This window comes from Bolinopsis microptera, chromosome 9, assembly GCF_026151205.1.
Source record: "Bolinopsis microptera isolate Bmic1 chromosome 9, MBARI_Bmic_1.0, whole genome shotgun sequence".
NCBI lineage: Eukaryota > Metazoa > Ctenophora > Tentaculata > Lobata > Bolinopsidae > Bolinopsis > Bolinopsis microptera.
The window spans coordinates 11,620,771-11,640,473 of NC_087080.1; the positions used below are offsets into that span (position 1 = coordinate 11,620,771).

At 39.3% G+C, this 19,703-nt stretch overlaps 2 protein-coding genes across 3 annotated transcripts in view; both read right to left on the minus strand.

Moving 5' to 3' along the window:
- Nucleotides 1-19,703, minus strand: part of LOC134821294 (SPRY domain-containing protein 3-like) — a 77,088-nt gene that overhangs the window by 11,667 nt on the left and 45,718 nt on the right. Inside the window, exons 1-6 of one of the 2 annotated variants that reach the window (XM_063832013.1) lie at nucleotides 18,053-18,190; nucleotides 17,616-17,818; nucleotides 11,796-11,956; nucleotides 11,499-11,610; nucleotides 10,637-10,735; nucleotides 10,333-10,485 (exon numbers count right to left, since the gene is read on the minus strand). In XM_063832013.1, coding sequence (XP_063688083.1) covers nucleotides 10,333-10,485; nucleotides 10,637-10,735; nucleotides 11,499-11,610; nucleotides 11,796-11,956; nucleotides 17,616-17,787 — 697 coding nt within the window. In that variant the 5' untranslated portion in view covers nucleotides 17,788-17,818; nucleotides 18,053-18,190. Of the gene's footprint in view, nucleotides 1-10,332; nucleotides 10,486-10,636; nucleotides 10,736-11,498; nucleotides 11,611-11,795; nucleotides 11,957-17,615; nucleotides 17,819-18,052; nucleotides 18,191-19,703 lie in introns of those variants that run through there. The other variant, XM_063832014.1, reaches the window with a different exon arrangement.
- LOC134820816 (serum response factor-binding protein 1-like) lies at nucleotides 18,382-19,665 on the minus strand. Its single transcript, XM_063831450.1, has one exon. The coding sequence runs from the start codon at nucleotides 19,573-19,575 to the stop codon at nucleotides 18,592-18,594; it is 984 nt and encodes a 327-aa protein (XP_063687520.1). The 5' UTR covers nucleotides 19,576-19,665; the 3' UTR covers nucleotides 18,382-18,591.

Genomic DNA, 19,703 nt, shown 5'->3' on the forward strand with positions numbered 1-19,703 from the left:
TGCAAGTAATATAGCTAACCTACCTAGATGGTAAGTGTAAGGGTCAGGGTTAGTGCAAGTAATATAGCTAACCTACCTAGATGGTAAGTGTAAGGGTCAGGGTTAGTGCAAGTAATATAGCTAACCTACCTAGATGGTAAGTGTAAGGGTCAGGGTTAGTGCAAGTAATATAGCTAACCTACCTAGATGGTAAGTGTAAGGGTCAGGGTTAGTGCAAGTAATATAGCTAACCTACCTAGATGGTAAGTGTAAGGGTCAGGGTTAGTGCAAGTAATATAGCTAACCTACCTAGATGGTAAGTGTAAGGGTCAGGGTTAGTGCAAGTAATATAGCTAACCTACCTAGATGGTAAGTGTAAGGGTCAGGGTTAGTGCAAGTAATATAGCTAACCTACCTAGATGGTAAGTGTAAGGGTCAGGGTTAGTGCAAGTAATATAGCTAACCTACCTAGATGGTAAGTGTAAGGGTCAGGGTTAGTGCAAGTAATATAGCTAACCTACCTAGATGGTAAGTGTAAGGGTCAGGGTTAGTGCAAGTAATATAGCTAACCTACCTAGATGGTAAGTGTAAGGGTCAGGGTTAGTGCAAGTAATATAGCTAACCTACCTAGATGGTAAGTGTAAGGGTCAGGGTTAGTGCAAGTAATATAGCTAACCTACCTAGATGGTAAGTGTAAGGGTCAGGGTTAGTGCAAGTAATATAGCTAACCTACCTAGATGGTAAGTGTAAGGGTCAGGGTTAGTGCAAGTAATATAGCTAACCTACCTAGATGGTAAGTGTAAGGGTCAGGGTTAGTGCAAGTAATATAGCTAACTCTACCTAGATGGTAAGTGTAAGGGTCAGGGTTAGTGCAAGTAATATAGCTAACCTACCTAGATGGTAAGTGTAAGGGTCAGGGTTAGTGCAAGTAATATAGCTAACCTACCTAGATGGTAAGTGTAAGGGTCAGGGTTAGTGCAAGTAATATAGCTAACCTACCTAGATGGTAAGTGTAAGGGTCAGGGTTAGTGCAAGTAATATAGCTAACCTACCTAAATGGTAAGTGTAAGGGTCAGGGTTAGTGCAAGTAATATAGCTAACCTACCTAGATGGTAAGTGTAAGGGTCAGGGTTAGTGCAAGTAATATAGCTAACCTACCTAGATGGTAAGTGTAAGGGTCAGGGTTAGTGCAAGTAATATAGCTAACCTACCTAGATGGTAAGTGTAAGGGTCAGGGTTAGTGCAAGTAATATAGCTAACCTACCTAGATGGTAAGTGTAAGGGTCAGGGTTAGTGCAAGTAATATAGCTAACCTACCTAGATGGTAAGTGTAAGGGTCAGGGTTAGTGCAAGTAATATAGCTAACCTACCTAGATGGTAAGTGTAAGGGTCAGGGTTAGTGCAAGTAATATAGCTAACCTACCTAGATGGTAAGTGTAAGGGTCAGGGTTAGTGCAAGTAATATAGCTAACCTACCTAGATGGTAAGTGTAAGGGTCAGGGTTAGTGCAAGTAATATAGCTAACCTACCTAGATGGTAAGTGTAAGGGTCAGGGTTAGTGCAAGTAATATAGCTAACCTACCTAGATGGTAAGTGTAAGGGTCAGGGTTAGTGCAAGTAATATAGCTAACCTACCTAGATGGTAAGTGTAAGGGTCAGGGTTAGTGCAAGTAATATAGCTAACCTACCTAGATGGTAAGTGTAAGGGTCAGGGTTAGTGCAAGTAATATAGCTAACCTACCTAGATGGTAAGTGTAAGGGTCAGGGTTAGTGCAAGTAATATAGCTAACCTACCTAGATGGTAAGTGTAAGGGTCAGGGTTAGTGCAAGTAATATAGCTAACCTACCTAGATGGTAAGTGTAAGGGTCAGGGTTAGTGCAAGTAATATAGCTAACCTACCTAGATGGTAAGTGTAAGGGTCAGGGTTAGTGCAAGTAATATAGCTAACCTACCTAGATGGTAAGTGTAAGGGTCAGGGTTAGTGCAAGTAATATAGCTAACCTACCTAGATGGTAAGTGTAAGGGTCAGGGTTAGTGCAAGTAATATAGCTAACCTACCTAGATGGTAAGTGTAAGGGTCAGGGTTAGTGCAAGTAATATAGCTAACCTACCTAGATGGTAAGTGTAAGGGTCAGGGTTAGTGCAAGTAATATAGCTAACCTACCTAGATGGTAAGTGTAAGGGTCAGGGTTAGTGCAAGTAATATAGCTAACCTACCTAGATGGTAAGTGTAAGGGTCAGGGTTAGTGCAAGTAATATAGCTAACCTACCTAGATGGTAAGTGTAAGGGTCAGGGTTAGTGCAAGTAATATAGCTAACCTACCTAGATGGTAAGTGTAAGGGTCAGGGTTAGTGCAAGTAATATAGCTAACCTACCTAGATGGTAAGTGTAAGGGTCAGGGTTAGTGCAAGTAATATAGCTAACCTACCTAGATGGTAAGTGTAAGGGTCAGGGTTAGTGCAAGTAATATAGCTAACCTACCTAGATGGTAAGTGTAAGGGTCAGGGTTAGTGCAAGTAATATAGCTAACCTACCTAGATGGTAAGTGTAAGGGTCAGGGTTAGTGCAAGTAATATAGCTAACCTACCTAGATGGTAAGTGTAAGGGTCAGGGTTAGTGCAAGTAATATAGCTAACCTACCTAGATGGTAAGTGTAAGGGTCAGGGTTAGTGCAAGTAATATAGCTAACCTACCTAGATGGTAAGTGTAAGGGTCAGGGTTAGTGCAAGTAATATAGCTAACCTACCTAGATGGTAAGTGTAAGGGTCAGGGTTAGTGCAAGTAATATAGCTAACCTACCTAGATGGTAAGTGTAAGGGTCAGGGTTAGTGCAAGTAATATAGCTAACCTACCTAGATGGTAAGTGTAAGGGTCAGGGTTAGTGCAAGTAATATAGCTAACCTACCTAGATGGTAAGTGTAAGGGTCAGGGTTAGTGCAAGTAATATAGCTAACCTACCTAGATGGTAAGTGTAAGGGTCAGGGTTAGTGCAAGTAATATAGCTAACCTACCTAGATGGTAAGTGTAAGGGTCAGGGTTAGTGCAAGTAATATAGCTAACCTACCTAGATGGTAAGTGTAAGGGTCAGGGTTAGTGCAAGTAATATAGCTAACCTACCTAGATGGTAAGTGTAAGGGTCAGGGTTAGTGCAAGTAATATAGCTAACCTACCTAGATGGTAAGTGTAAGGGTCAGGGTTAGTGCAAGTAATATAGCTAACCTACCTAGATGGTAAGTGTAAGGGTCAGGGTTAGTGCAAGTAATATAGCTAACCTACCTAGATGGTAAGTGTAAGGGTCAGGGTTAGTGCAAGTAATATAGCTAACCTACCTAGATGGTAAGTGTAAGGGTCAGGGTTAGTGCAAGTAATATAGCTAACCTACCTAGATGGTAAGTGTAAGGGTCAGGGTTAGTGCAAGTAATATAGCTAACCTACCTAGATGGTAAGTGTAAGGGTCAGGGTTAGTGCAAGTAATATAGCTAACCTACCTAGATGGTAAGTGTAAGGGTCAGGGTTAGTGCAAGTAATATAGCTAACCTACCTAGATGGTAAGTGTAAGGGTCAGGGTTAGTGCAAGTAATATAGCTAACAACTCTACCTAGATGGTAAGTGTAAGGGTCAGGGTTAGTGCAAGTAATATAGCTAACCTACCTAGATGGTAAGTGTAAGGGTCAGGGTTAGTGCAAGTAATATAGCTAACCTACCTAGATGGTAAGTGTAAGGGTCAGGGTTAGTGCAAGTAATATAGCTAACCTACCTAGATGGTAAGTGTAAGGGTCAGGGTTAGTGCAAGTAATATAGCTAACCTACCTAGATGGTAAGTGTAAGGGTCAGGGTTAGTGCAAGTAATATAGCTAACCTACCTAGATGGTAAGTGTAAGGGTCAGGGTTAGTGCAAGTAATATAGCTAACCTACCTAGATGGTAAGTGTAAGGGTCAGGGTTAGTGCAAGTAATATAGCTAACCTACCTAGATGGTAAGTGTAAGGGTCAGGGTTAGTGCAAGTAATATAGCTAACCTACCTAGATGGTAAGTGTAAGGGTCAGGGTTAGTGCAAGTAATATAGCTAACCTACCTAGATGGTAAGTGTAAGGGTCAGGGTTAGTGCAAGTAATATAGCTAACCTACCTAGATGGTAAGTGTAAGGGTCAGGGTTAGTGCAAGTAATATAGCTAACCTACCTAAATGGTAAGTGTAAGGGTCAGGGTTAGTGCAAGTAATATAGCTAACCTACCTAGATGGTAAGTGTAAGGGTCAGGGTTAGTGCAAGTAATATAGCTAACCTACCTAGATGGTAAGTGTAAGGGTCAGGGTTAGTGCAAGTAATATAGCTAACCTACCTAGATGGTAAGTGTAAGGGTCAGGGTTAGTGCAAGTAATATAGCTAACCTACCTAGATGGTAAGTGTAAGGGTCAGGGTTAGTGCAAGTAATATAGCTAACCTACCTAGATGGTAAGTGTAAGGGTCAGGGTTAGTGCAAGTAATATAGCTAACCTACCTAGATGGTAAGTGTAAGGGTCAGGGTTAGTGCAAGTAATATAGCTAACCTACCTAGATGGTAAGTGTAAGGGTCAGGGTTAGTGCAAGTAATATAGCTAACCTACCTAGATGGTAAGTGTAAGGGTCAGGGTTAGTGCAAGTAATATAGCTAACCTACCTAGATGGTAAGTGTAAGGGTCAGGGTTAGTGCAAGTAATATAGCTAACCTACCTAGATGGTAAGTGTAAGGGTCAGGGTTAGTGCAAGTAATATAGCTAACCTACCTAGATGGTAAGTGTAAGGGTCAGGGTTAGTGCAAGTAATATAGCTAACCTACCTAGATGGTAAGTGTAAGGGTCAGGGTTAGTGCAAGTAATATAGCTAACCTACCTAGATGGTAAGTGTAAGGGTCAGGGTTAGTGCAAGTAATATAGCTAACCTACCTAGATGGTAAGTGTAAGGGTCAGGGTTAGTGCAAGTAATATAGCTAACCTACCTAGATGGTAAGTGTAAGGGTCAGGGTTAGTGCAAGTAATATAGCTAACCTACCTAGATGGTAAGTGTAAGGGTCAGGGTTAGTGCAAGTAATATAGCTAACCTACCTAGATGGTAAGTGTAAGGGTCAGGGTTAGTGCAAGTAATATAGCTAACCTACCTAGATGGTAAGTGTAAGGGTCAGGGTTAGTGCAAGTAATATAGCTAACCTACCTAGATGGTAAGTGTAAGGGTCAGGGTTAGTGCAAGTAATATAGCTAACCTACCTAGATGGTAAGTGTAAGGGTCAGGGTTAGTGCAAGTAATATAGCTAACCTACCTAGATGGTAAGTGTAAGGGTCAGGGTTAGTGCAAGTAATATAGCTAACCTACCTAGATGGTAAGTGTAAGGGTCAGGGTTAGTGCAAGTAATATAGCTAACCTACCTAGATGGTAAGTGTAAGGGTCAGGGTTAGTGCAAGTAATATAGCTAACCTACCTAGATGGTAAGTGTAAGGGTCAGGGTTAGTGCAAGTAATATAGCTAACCTACCTAGATGGTAAGTGTAAGGGTCAGGGTTAGTGCAAGTAATATAGCTAACCTACCTAGATGGTAAGTGTAAGGGTCAGGGTTAGTGCAAGTAATATAGCTAACCTACCTAGATGGTAAGTGTAAGGGTCAGGGTTAGTGCAAGTAATATAGCTAACCTACCTAGATGGTAAGTGTAAGGGTCAGGGTTAGTGCAAGTAATATAGCTAACCTACCTAGATGGTAAGTGTAAGGGTCAGGGTTAGTGCAAGTAATATAGCTAACCTACCTAGATGGTAAGTGTAAGGGTCAGGGTTAGTGCAAGTAATATAGCTAACCTACCTAGATGGTAAGTGTAAGGGTCAGGGTTAGTGCAAGTAATATAGCTAACCTACCTAGATGGTAAGTGTAAGGGTCAGGGTTAGTGCAAGTAATATAGCTAACCTACCTAGATGGTAAGTGTAAGGGTCAGGGTTAGTGCAAGTAATATAGCTAACCTACCTAGATGGTAAGTGTAAGGGTCAGGGTTAGTGCAAGTAATATAGCTAACCTACCTAGATGGTAAGTGTAAGGGTCAGGGTTAGTGCAAGTAATATAGCTAACCTACCTAGATGGTAAGTGTAAGGGTCAGGGTTAGTGCAAGTAATATAGCTAACCTACCTAGATGGTAAGTGTAAGGGTCAGGGTTAGTGCAAGTAATATAGCTAACCTACCTAGATGGTAAGTGTAAGGGTCAGGGTTAGTGCAAGTAATATAGCTAACACTCCTACCTAGATGGTAAGTGTAAGGGTCAGGGTTAGTGCAAGTAATATAGCTAACCTACCTAGATGGTAAGTGTAAGGGTCAGGGTTAGTGCAAGTAATATAGCTAACCTACCTAGATGGTAAGTGTAAGGGTCAGGGTTAGTGCAAGTAATATAGCTAACCTACCTAGATGGTAAGTGTAAGGGTCAGGGTTAGTGCAAGTAATATAGCTAACCTACCTAGATGGTAAGTGTAAGGGTCAGGGTTAGTGCAAGTAATATAGCTAACCTACCTAGATGGTAAGTGTAAGGGTCAGGGTTAGTGCAAGTAATATAGCTAACCTACCTAGATGGTAAGTGTAAGGGTCAGGGTTAGTGCAAGTAATATAGCTAACCTACCTAGATGGTAAGTGTAAGGGTCAGGGTTAGTGCAAGTAATATAGCTAACCTACCTAGATGGTAAGTGTAAGGGTCAGGGTTAGTGCAAGTAATATAGCTAACCTACCTAGATGGTAAGTGTAAGGGTCAGGGTTAGTGCAAGTAATATAGCTAACCTACCTAGATGGTAAGTGTAAGGGTCAGGGTTAGTGCAAGTAATATAGCTAACCTACCTAGATGGTAAGTGTAAGGGTCAGGGTTAGTGCAAGTAATATAGCTAACCTACCTAGATGGTAAGTGTAAGGGTCAGGGTTAGTGCAAGTAATATAGCTAACCTACCTAGATGGTAAGTGTAAGGGTCAGGGTTAGTGCAAGTAATATAGCTAACCTACCTAGATGGTAAGTGTAAGGGTCAGGGTTAGTGCAAGTAATATAGCTAACCTACCTAGATGGTAAGTGTAAGGGTCAGGGTTAGTGCAAGTAATATAGCTAACCTACCTAGATGGTAAGTGTAAGGGTCAGGGTTAGTGCAAGTAATATAGCTAACCTACCTAGATGGTAAGTGTAAGGGTCAGGGTTAGTGCAAGTAATATAGCTAACCTACCTAGATGGTAAGTGTAAGGGTCAGGGTTAGTGCAAGTAATATAGCTAACCCTACCTAGATGGTAAGTGTAAGGGTCAGGGTTAGTGCAAGTAATATAGCTAACCTACCTAGATGGTAAGTGTAAGGGTCAGGGTTAGTGCAAGTAATATAGCTAACCTACCTAGATGGTAAGTGTAAGGGTCAGGGTTAGTGCAAGTAATATAGCTAACCTACCTAGATGGTAAGTGTAAGGGTCAGGGTTAGTGCAAGTAATATAGCTAACCTACCTAGATGGTAAGTGTAAGGGTCAGGGTTAGTGCAAGTAATATAGCTAACCTACCTAGATGGTAAGTGTAAGGGTCAGGGTTAGTGCAAGTAATATAGCTAACCTACCTAGATGGTAAGTGTAAGGGTCAGGGTTAGTGCAAGTAATATAGCTAACCTACCTAGATGGTAAGTGTAAGGGTCAGGGTTAGTGCAAGTAATATAGCTAACCTACCTAGATGGTAAGTGTAAGGGTCAGGGTTAGTGCAAGTAATATAGCTAACCTACCTAGATGGTAAGTGTAAGGGTCAGGGTTAGTGCAAGTAATATAGCTAACCTACCTAGATGGTAAGTGTAAGGGTCAGGGTTAGTGCAAGTAATATAGCTAACCTACCTAGATGGTAAGTGTAAGGGTCAGGGTTAGTGCAAGTAATATAGCTAACCTACCTAGATGGTAAGTGTAAGGGTCAGGGTTAGTGCAAGTAATATAGCTAACCTACCTAGATGGTAAGTGTAAGGGTCAGGGTTAGTGCAAGTAATATAGCTAACCTACCTAGATGGTAAGTGTAAGGGTCAGGGTTAGTGCAAGTAATATAGCTAACCTACCTAGATGGTAAGTGTAAGGGTCAGGGTTAGTGCAAGTAATATAGCTAACCTACCTAGATGGTAAGTGTAAGGGTCAGGGTTAGTGCAAGTAATATAGCTAACCTACCTAGATGGTAAGTGTAAGGGTCAGGGTTAGTGCAAGTAATATAGCTAACCTACCTAGATGGTAAGTGTAAGGGTCAGGGTTAGTGCAAGTAATATAGCTAACCTACCTAGATGGTAAGTGTAAGGGTCAGGGTTAGTGCAAGTAATATAGCTAACCTACCTAGATGGTAAGTGTAAGGGTCAGGGTTAGTGCAAGTAATATAGCTAACCCTACCTAGATGGTAAGTGTAAGGGTCAGGGTTAGTGCAAGTAATATAGCTAACCTACCTAGATGGTAAGTGTAAGGGTCAGGGTTAGTGCAAGTAATATAGCTAACCTACCTAAATGGTAAGTGTAAGGGTCAGGGTTAGTGCAAGTAATATAGCTAACCTACCTAGATGGTAAGTGTAAGGGTCAGGGTTAGTGCAAGTAATATAGCTAACCTACCTAGATGGTAAGTGTAAGGGTCAGGGTTAGTGCAAGTAATATAGCTAACCTACCTAGATGGTAAGTGTAAGGGTCAGGGTTAGTGCAAGTAATATAGCTAACCCTACCTAGATGGTAAGTGTAAGGGTCAGGGTTAGTGCAAGTAATATAGCTAACCTACCTAGATGGTAAGTGTAAGGGTCAGGGTTAGTGCAAGTAATATAGCTAACCTACCTAGATGGTAAGTGTAAGGGTCAGGGTTAGTGCAAGTAATATAGCTAACCTACCTAGATGGTAAGTGTAAGGGTCAGGGTTAGTGCAAGTAATATAGCTAACCTACCTAGATGGTAAGTGTAAGGGTCAGGGTTAGTGCAAGTAATATAGCTAACCTACCTAGATGGTAAGTGTAAGGGTCAGGGTTAGTGCAAGTAATATAGCTAACCTACCTAGATGGTAAGTGTAAGGGTCAGGGTTAGTGCAAGTAATATAGCTAACCTACCTAGATGGTAAGTGTAAGGGTCAGGGTTAGTGCAAGTAATATAGCTAACCTACCTAGATGGTAAGTGTAAGGGTCAGGGTTAGTGCAAGTAATATAGCTAACCTACCTAAATGGTAAGTGTAAGGGTCAGGGTTAGTGCAAGTAATATAGCTAACCTACCTAAATGGTAAGTGTAAGGGTCAGGGTTAGTGCAAGTAATATAGCTAACCTACCTAAATGGTAAGTGTAAGGGTCAGGGTTAGTGCAAGTAATATAGCTAACCTACCTAGATGGTAAGTGTAAGGGTCAGGGTTAGTGTAAGTAATATAGCTAACCTACCTAGATGGTAAGTGTAAGGGTCAGGGTTAGTGCAAGTAATATAGCTAACCTACCTAAATGGTAAGTGTAAGGGTCAGGGTTAGTGCAAGTAATATAGCTAACCTACCTAGATGGTAAGTGTAAGGGTCAGGGTTAGTGCAAGTAATATAGCTAACCTACCTAGATGGTAAGTGTAAGGGTCAGGGTTAGTGTAAGTAATATAGCTAACCTACCTAGATGGTAAGTGTAAGGGTCAGGGTTAGTGCAAGTAATATAGCTAACCTACCTAGATGGTAAGTGTAAGGGTCAGGGTTAGTGCAAGTTATATAGCTAACCTACCTAGATGGTAAGTGTAAGGGTCAGGGTTAGTGCAAGTAATATAGCTAACCTACCTAGATGGTAAGTGTAAGGGTCAGGGTTAGTGCAAGTAATATAGCTAACCTACCTAGATGGTAAGTGTAAGGGTCAGGGTTAGTGCAAGTAATATAGCTAACAACTCCTACCTAGATGGTAAGTGTAAGGGTCAGGGTTAGTGCAAGTAATATAGCTAACCTACCTAAATGGTAAGTGTAAGGGTCAGGGTTAGTGCAAGTAATATAGCTAACCTACCTAGATGGTAAGTGTAAGGGTCAGGGTTAGTGCAAGTAATATAGCTAACCTACCTAAATGGTAAGTGTAAGGGTCAGGGTTAGTGCAAGTAATATAGCTAACAACTCCTACCTAGATGGTAAGTTTAAGGGTCAGGGTTAGTGCAAGTAATATAGCTAACCTACCTAGATGGTAAGTGTAAGGGTCAGGGTTAGTGCAAGTAATATAGCTAACAACTCCTACCTAGATGGTAAGTGTAAGGGTCAGGGTTAGTGCAAGTAATATAGCTAACCTACCTAGATGGTAAGTGTAAGGGTCAGGGTTAGTGTAAGTAATATAGCTAACCTACCTAAATGGTAAGTGTAAGGGTCAGGGTTAGTGCAAGTAATATAGCTAACCTACCTAGATGGTAAGTGTAAGGGTCAGGGTTAGTGCAGGTAATGCCCTGTTTTCTGAGAACCGTTACTGAAGTAGCAATGTTGGATAAGGAGAGAGACATATCGAATAGAAGGGCAGCCCCTGGTCGTAGGGTTAGTTGTGGGTACGCCGTCTCGTCTGGGACAAGTAATTAGTAGTTAATTAAAGGTTAATGAGGAGTTAATTAAGAGGTGATTATTTGCTAATTGTGGTTTAGTTAGGTGCAACTATTTATGGAAGTACATTTACTGCTTGTATGTTAAAAATATATTTGTTTCCTTCCACTTACCATATTTCATCTCACAGTTGGAGACAGTCATATCATCTATATACACTGCAACATGCTTATCTGTTAGCTGCACCGTTACTTTAGAATCGTTCTGACAAACTGGAAATAATGACGTTATGTCACGTGGTGTGACGTCATGTCACGCGGTGTGACATAATAAGGTGAGTTGACCAAGGCTGATAAAAAAGAAAAGATCACTGTAACTGCTGTTACCAACTTGGGCACGGTGGAATTTTCGGGAAAACACGTCCAAAACACAACAATTCCCACAAACGAACATTTAGTGGCGCTAATTGAACTGTTACCGATCAACCAGATGTGTGGTGATCACTGATCTATAATGACATTAGGATTAAAATATCAAGATTAGGATTAACAAGATCGTTATTTTAGTTCGTTCAACCAAATCTGGTTTTCTTTGAGACTTTGGTGATGTCCGTGAGCTAATTTGTTTCTTTGTTGCTTTATTTTAGATCAGAAGATCTTATTTTCTAAATGATGATTTTGTGGTATAATTTGCTAGGAAATTAAAATCACTATTCTACAAATCGGGGTTTGATTAAAATGTTTGAGCTTTATCAACTGAAAGTTTATATAAGTGTTAATACCACTTTGATCACCTTAGTTTTGTGATGTACAGCTATGTTAGTTATAAATGGGTGTTAATTGACCGACCAATAAAAAGGTTACCAAAATAAGATATGACTAATTAAATTAGCAGCAATATAGCATAACAATGCAAGCCTTGTCTCCTTAAGCCCTAATAATACACTATTAACATCACGGCAAATACAATTAAGTATAATTAATAACTTAACTTAAAACTAATATTATGTTTAATTTAGTATATCTAATAACTAACTAGGCTGAGAGCCAGATACGCTCCCTTCCCCCGTAACCACTAACAGATCCATTATTTTATCATCGTTAACAAACCCTACTTTAAATCCTTCTCCTAGCTCCACCACGTGTACCTGAGTAATTGGTTTGTTAATTAGCTCATTACTGTAATTAGCAGATATAAGGTTCGCAAGTTAAGCAACTAATTTTAAATTAACACATTACAGAACGAATAAATCATGTCCAGCACGAAGTTCCAACCAGTTATTGAATTAAATTAATTGAAAATCAATTAACAGATCTAATGAACTAGATTTACCGTGAACACGATTTGCGGGAACTCAGCGAAGTTTCTGTTGAAAGTAGCGGTACCGTGAGATTTAGCAGAGTTAGTGAGATAGTAGCCGTCACAAGCCACCTGGTCATCACACTCCCACATGTCTACACACTTCACCTCATACTTCACAGGTGTTGTCTTTGCTAAGGGGGGCTCTTTTCATTAATGTTATAGGTTATACCAACAAGCTATATCTTTACTGTTATCAATTGGAGAGTATTTATTACTCTTAACACATTAATCAAAGATAACGTTTTATTCGAATTAAGTTTACTCGTATCGGAAATAAATTCGATTGATTGATCACGATGGAACCTCTATTTATCTTCAAATATTAGAAATTACTAAAATATGTATTACTTAAACTCTTAAAACACTGTTTTCACAACCTACTAACAAGTTTTAAAGTAGAATCTAATTATTTAATAATTACAGATTATATAAGCAAGGATAATACCCAGTACATACTTTACTGGTAATATACTGGTAATGAACTAGTAATGTACTGGTAATGTACTGGTAATGTACTGGTAATGTACTGGTAATGTACTGGTAATGTACTGGTAATGTACTGTTTACAGGTACGATTTATATTAGCATTTAGCTTATTTATAAGCTGTTTATAAACTGAGCCGTCTGCAAAACACTAATTGAACCGGAAATCAGTTTTCACTTCATCTAAGGAATTTGTAAATGTAATAAGTATGAAGAATCTAATATTGGTAATTATCAGCGCTGCGTTGCTAAGTGCACATTATAATCGGTAACAATTGCAGAGCTATTAAAATTATTAATCTTCCATTTCATGACTTGTTATTTTGCAATAACATTTCAAATTGTTTCCTCATGCCAGCCAAGTGGCCAAGTTGCCCATTTTTGCTTATTATTTATAATTTTTTGTCGGCCGGGTGGTGTAGTGGTATTTCACTCGCCTCCCAAGCGGAAGACCGGGGTTCAAACCCCGTCTGAGGCAGGCAGGCCAGGTCACCAAGCTGTGATTGGTACTGGTAATTATGCTCGGAGGATATGAGTGACGCGATCCCCACTACAGTGTAAGCTGCAGTGTAGCTGTAATAGTCTACCGCCATTCGGAATGAGTGTGAACTTGCTCACTACCAGGCAATCATGATTTCCGCTTGGTACTCATCAGGTCTCTAAGAAAGCCAACAGTTTGCTGATATGCACTGTCATATGTACTTCCTAGAAGCAGCACACGGCCCATTTCGGACTTGCACGAGTTATAATTATTATTTTTTTATAATTTTTCCAATTTTCGTCTTCAATATCTGTGGTGTTTTTTTCCTCAGCAGCTCAGTAAATATTTAACTTCGCCAAGAAAGCTGACTTAGAGAGGCATGTCATATATGTATATATATCTTATATATAATATGTTGGGGATTGGCCCGAAGTGCCAGCCAATGTTTACTCAAAATGTATACCTGGATATAATTGTAATCTATCAAAGGTCAAAACTGACAAAAAATTAAATATTTTAGAAAACTGTCCAAATTAAAGCTTATAATACAATCATAGCTGAGTAGAGCACAGTTAAAAGGGCCTTTAGGATTTGTTAAGTTGTAATCATCCTAATAATGCACTAATTAATATCTGAGTTGTTAGATAGGAAACAGGTCCATAGCTACCAGCTAGCTGTTTAAATTTTGTTAGTTCGACTATTGTCAGTCGCATAGCCCATGCTGTGGTTGCTGGTGAATTATTGACAATTTAACTGTGATAGTGTGATGGTATGCGGTGAAATTTATTCAGTAATGCTTGCCAGCTTGCTGACGTGCCTATGGTATTAAGACGAGGTTGTTATCAGCATTACAGTTATTGTTGCGCTTTGATTTCTTTAGTCTTGCTATATTATTTATCTAATATATAACATTTGGACTCAATAATAACAAATAATATATCAGCTTCTACGCCTTGAACTGTAACTCCAGCAATACAACCAGCTAATACTCTCTTGTAACACTAGCTATTACTTGCCTTTAACTTGCTATAACTTAGCTAAAACCTAGCTATAACTTGCTATAACTTACTATACTTGCTATATAAACAATCCTTTGAACACCATTAACCATCTCCATATCATCACACGGGGACACATCCAAAAGCCAGCAACAGAAGGATGGTTCTCGAACAAGTTGATTATTAGCGGCTAATAACCTCGTCTGTCGGAGTACTGTAATCTAATAATCAGTACAGTCGTTTCTAGTACCGTTATACTGATATACCACCTAATATACTGTATTAGCTGACAACATTGTGTGTTCTGTGCTGTCTTGATAGGCTGTGCTGCTGTTGTTAGGGCGTTTCTACAGTTTACTGCACTTGGAAAGTTGTATGTTTTGGGAATAAGTAGAATTGTAAGTCTGTGAAAGTTATTTTGTAGTTTGCTTCAATTTTATTGTTAATCTGAGATGCGTTATTCAACAACTTTTATGTTTTTAATTAAGGAGGAAGCATTAATATTAATTATTAAATTACAATGCTCATGCTCCCATCGGTCAAAGAACAGTGAACAATGATTCCGAGAAATTTGAGGATAAGGAATTACTTGTCTACATCCATTTCATGTCTAGTCTTTTACTCCTTTGTACTCCTTCAATTAGATTTTCATATAATAGTTAATAACACACTAACTCTGTAATTGCCCTCATCGGTAGCTGAACTTCCCAGCAGTTCAATTATATTTCTACGTTGTGAACATGGTCACTGTTATTGTAACTGTGAGCGTGATTAACAATTATAAGGACTTTTAGTGCTTACATTGATTATTTAGAAGTTTGCCAAGAGTTTCTAATGATTTAAGTTGTTAATCTGATCCGACTATGTAGATGTAAATTTAATTTGTATTCCAGTCTGTACTATTGTTGATCCTATGTGTCTATTATTGTTAAGTAACTTCTTGTGAACTGCCTCCCAGACTAGAGCAACATGGTAGTGTTTGGTAACCCCGCCTCAAATCAAACAGAACAGCTGTACGGTGAGGTGAAGATAGGAGAGGTGGTGACCCCTTACTACGTCAACTATTGGTGAGACATTGTAACTGTCACGTGTTACATGTCACATGTCACATGTCACGTGTTACATGTCACGTGTTAAATGCCACATGTCAAGCTCAGAGCCAGTTTCTTCCTTGCGTTTCCCTGTGCTCTGACAATTTCCGTATTAGAAAAAAGTATAAATATTACAGCAGGCTAATTTTTACAAGCAACTACTTTTCTATACTTACATTTGATCTTATATAACAATATCCCTCAGGTATGCAGGTATTTTGATAAGTTTCCTCCTGACATCAACCCTACTGAACCCCCTAGTTTACCTCTACTACACCAAACAGCGCCCCTCAGAAGCTACAGTTCTCTTCCGTCTCCTCGCCCTTCTAAACCTTCTCACTAACATCTTCAAACCAGCTCTGGTTGCTGTAACCTTAATAAAACCTGGCATAGAGCCCGAGTACAGAGCAGCGGAGGTATGGGAGAGTTTGGAATCAGTTCTACACTCCACACTTTACTTCAGTTCAGTCTTCGTTACCATTCTCCTAGCTGTCAGTCGAGCCCTCAAGATCAAGAACCCTTTCATACAGCTGCCCACAAAATACTTCCTGTTAGCACTGCTAATCTACACTCCCATAACGAGTCTCCTGATAAACTACTGTGTCCTGATGCCGGACAGGGTGTTAGTAATAAAGTCTCAGAGAGTACAGAGTCTGCAGCTTCTCCTAAACCGGTCCGTCTCCCCCCACACAGTCCTACTTCTCACTATCTACATCCTACTAGGAGCCTTCACCCTCTACTTCCTAGCAGGGATTGTGTATCTCCTCCAACACAGACGACAAGGAGCAAGGATTAAGAGCAGTAATAAGAGAAGTATCTATCTGATCCTTGCTATGAACTTTGCCAGTTTCCTCTTCCTCCTCCTCTCCCAAATCGGCATCATCTTCAAATTCCACTTTGGCCACGGCCACATCCCGTGGTTTTATGAGAACCTAGCAATAGTGGTACACTTGATCCTGCCAGTAACCATAGCAGGACTCAACCCTGTTTTGGTGGTGTGTTGTAACAAGAATGTTAGGAAGATGTTGAGGGGGCTGGTGTGTGAGGGGAGGTGTGATATTGAGACTGCGCAGACTAACAATGATGAGGGGAATGGTTTGCGGAGGTTTACTCAGGCTAGAAGGGAGGATACAGAGCTTTGAGAGGGCCGGTGGTACAGGTGGTAAAGGTGGTACAAGTGGTACAGTTTATTGTGCATTTAATCCATCTTTTTGTATAATTTTACACGCAACTTCCCCGATAAGTAAACGCCCAAATATTTGCTTACATGATCGGACATTGTTGGGACGTTTGAGATAACCGTGGACACAGTTCATGAAACTTACTTAAATTATGCTTGATAAAATGTTAGTTTTAACCATTTTACTCTTCACCGTTGACAATAAAACGTTGCAAGTTTGAAACGAAAATTGCATTTTATTGCACGATTTTTAACATGCCTGGCTTAATATCGGCTAACCATTATATTTTAATGATTAAACAATATGTAGACTAAAAATGAGACATCTGGTTTTGAAAAATAAAATTTTTATAAAAAAGGTAAACTTGACTGACAAGATACAATTCATTAATATTCAAAACAAAATTAAGACATACACCAAATTATTACAACAACAATTTATTTTTAACTGAAACATGATTAATCAATGCTTCTGGACTATATAATCGAATCAACTACAGTATGAAATGATTTAGATAATGCAATATTGAACTGCTTATAAATTAAGACTGGTCTTTTTGCTTATTACAAAATCATAAGCGTTTTGATAAATGTATGCTTTGCAGCTCTGTTGAAATAAGAGTATTAAGTACCTTCACGACTATCTACTTAAAATTAGATAGAAATCTGCCCAAATATTAAAATCTGAAAAATAGTAAAGAGGTTTGAATGTTAACAAAGACATTATAGCAATTTCAAAATATGATAAGAACACTACACACAATAGAAATTTCAAATTTGCTAGCTCTTTTCATCAGAATCCACAGAAATCTGATCCACAGAAATCTGATTCACAGAAATCTGATCCACAGAAATCTGATCCACAGAAATCTGATCCGCACTGTCTTCCTCCTCTTCTGATCTCGCAGATAACACAGTAACCTTTCTGCCCAGGAAACTTGATAAATCAGAGTCGTCTTCAGGCACAAAGTTCTCTAACGTATCAAGAGGAGCGGTCTGTAACGACTTCACTGTGTCCAATGGAGCAGTTTGGGCATCTCTCACTGAGAAATTACCTGTACTCTTGTAATTCTCCATATCTCTATCAAACTCATCTTTGAAGGTCTTGTGTCTCTCCTTTAACACAAGACACTCCTTAATGGCGCGCACGCGCACTGAGTCCTGATAGGTCTTCTCCATGACCGCTTTCTTCTGAAGAAGCTCCCGATGTCTCTCTTCACGGTACGAGTCTAGATGGTGGTGGTGAACGGCTTTCATGCGCTCCACGTGTAGTCTGTCACAATCGTCTTCTAGCTTTTCAAGTTCTACTAACAGGATGAGATGTTCAGACCAGTTTCTGTTACAATACCTGTAGGAAGATGTAATTGAGATAAATAGTCCAGAAATATATAATATACATTGAAATTTTAAAGTAAGCAGATTAACATGGATGTAAAACTGACTGTCAGGTGGAAATATTAATCGTTTAAAGGGGAACGAAACAATCCCATCGATTGTTCCAGAGTAAAGAAGTGTTTTAATTGTTCGCAGTAGTCATATCATCGCCACCCCACATACCAGTGCATTTCTCAACAGTTTCCGTCAACAGTGGCAGCTCAGCGATCCCAGTAGTCAGCTGAGTCATGAGAGCATCCTGCCTGCCCAACCAGGAGTGTAGTCGTGTGATAGATGCAGCTGCAGCAGCCCCTCCTCTGCTTGAGACATGGACATGTGGTGTATCTGTTCCCATAGCTGCTGGTACTTGTTCAGCAACTCTGTACCTGAGAGATAAGAGATAAGAGATAAGAGATAAGAGATAAGAGATAAGAGATAAGAGATAAGAGATAAGAGATAAGAGACAAGAGGGTACTTTCAGCTTCAGGGAGCAGATGCGATGTAGAAATCAAGAAACTACTCTGTCGACAAATAAGTCTAAGAAACAAATTCATCAAGACTTCAGCTATTTCTAATGAGAATATCAAAAAGTGTCAAAGTGAAGTGTTGACTCCACTTACCAGTAGAAAGATCAACATCTTCAGGAAAGTCAGGAGTTTCTCTTTCCCACCCCGGAGAGATGCTTAGTTTATCTGTTAGATCTGACTGCACTGAAGTCACTTTATCCAGCAGTGATTTCAGTGAAAACATCGCACCCTTCAATGGTAAATTAGGTTATTTATTTAAGGCGAAATAATTACATGAAATTAAGCTCCATAGGGTCCATACCATCCACGTATAATAGATTTCACTCAATCAAACAGCGTACACTGCAACTGCATTTTAATTGTAAGGCATTCAACGAAGAAATTTTAGAGTGCAATAATACATGACAATTATATTTGAATAATAAATTAGATCTGTTGCTTCACTTCGAAGTATGTAATATAAATAGCAGATTTAAAATTAGTAAAAACAACAAAAATGCTGATTGATAAAAATGTCGTTCCTTCAACCGTTATTCCTATGATTCTTATTAGAGAATGATAGCTTGGACGTCTTAGCCCATTACATGCCACCATTAATTTACTATATCAGTAGGTATGTCACAAAACTAAACTCAATCATCATCATCGCTAAAAGTAGTCTTTTTACCAGCAAACACATCAATTTTAGAAGTCAAAGAAGACAGCTGTTTCTTTGCAAGCCATGAGGGGTGCTCCGCTTTTACAGAAACTTTCTCTTTCTCTTTTTCTTTCTCCTTCTCTTTTAACCTTTTCATAATTTCTTGAGGAGGAAGATCAACTGGTGCACGTTTTTTACTTTTACCAATGTCCCTCTTATTGCCGTCCCTTTTATTGCTGTCCCTTTTGTTGGTATCGTTTGATCGTTTATCTTTGCTTAAATGTTTGGCTTGAATTCCATATACTTCCTCCCACTGCTTCTGTCTTGCTCTCTGACCAGGACGATTTCTCTTTTCTTTAATAATATCGTTTAATACGTTATCACCCTTTTCTGAAAAGGATGACAGTTTGTTTGAAAAGTCATCCTTTTTGGGTTTTTTCTTTTTTGGACTACCGTTCGAAGAGGGAAGCTCCCTTTTTGGTATCGAAGAATTATTTACGGTGTTACCTTCTGCTTGCATATTGTTAGACTCATCCAAAGAGTTCACAAAGTACATAAAAGACGATTTATCTTGAGTCAACTCATACAAAAACCATTCTTTAGTTTGCTCCTGATGGTTATCTGATATTTTGAAATTTTGTTTGACCATTTCAGAAACTACATCTTTGAAATCCAGTACCTTCATATCGTTTATCCGTTGAAACAATCGTTCGACCTTTCTCTGGTTTTTACTCAGCTGTGCTTCGTTGCCTTTCTTGTTTTTTAATAGTTTAATCCGTTTGGTAATTTTCTGAACGAGAAAAACCCTTCGTTTTTTTGCTAACCGCTGCATTGTAACTAAGTGTTTATGTGCAATCTCTGATGGGACAGTGGGAGGTTCAGGGCTGATTTCTGGGTCAGGAGCTTCATCAGAGGAATATTCAGAGCTGATTTCTGGATCAGGAACATCATCTTTACTTTTATCTGCACTCTCTATCATCCTTCTAATGTCTCTTAAAATAGTTTTTGTTGTTAGTCAGATTAATGGTAGATCAGAAAGGCTATTTTAACGAATATATGCATTTTAGCTATGTTATTAGGTTTACTTTGATGCACAATTGGCTAAAA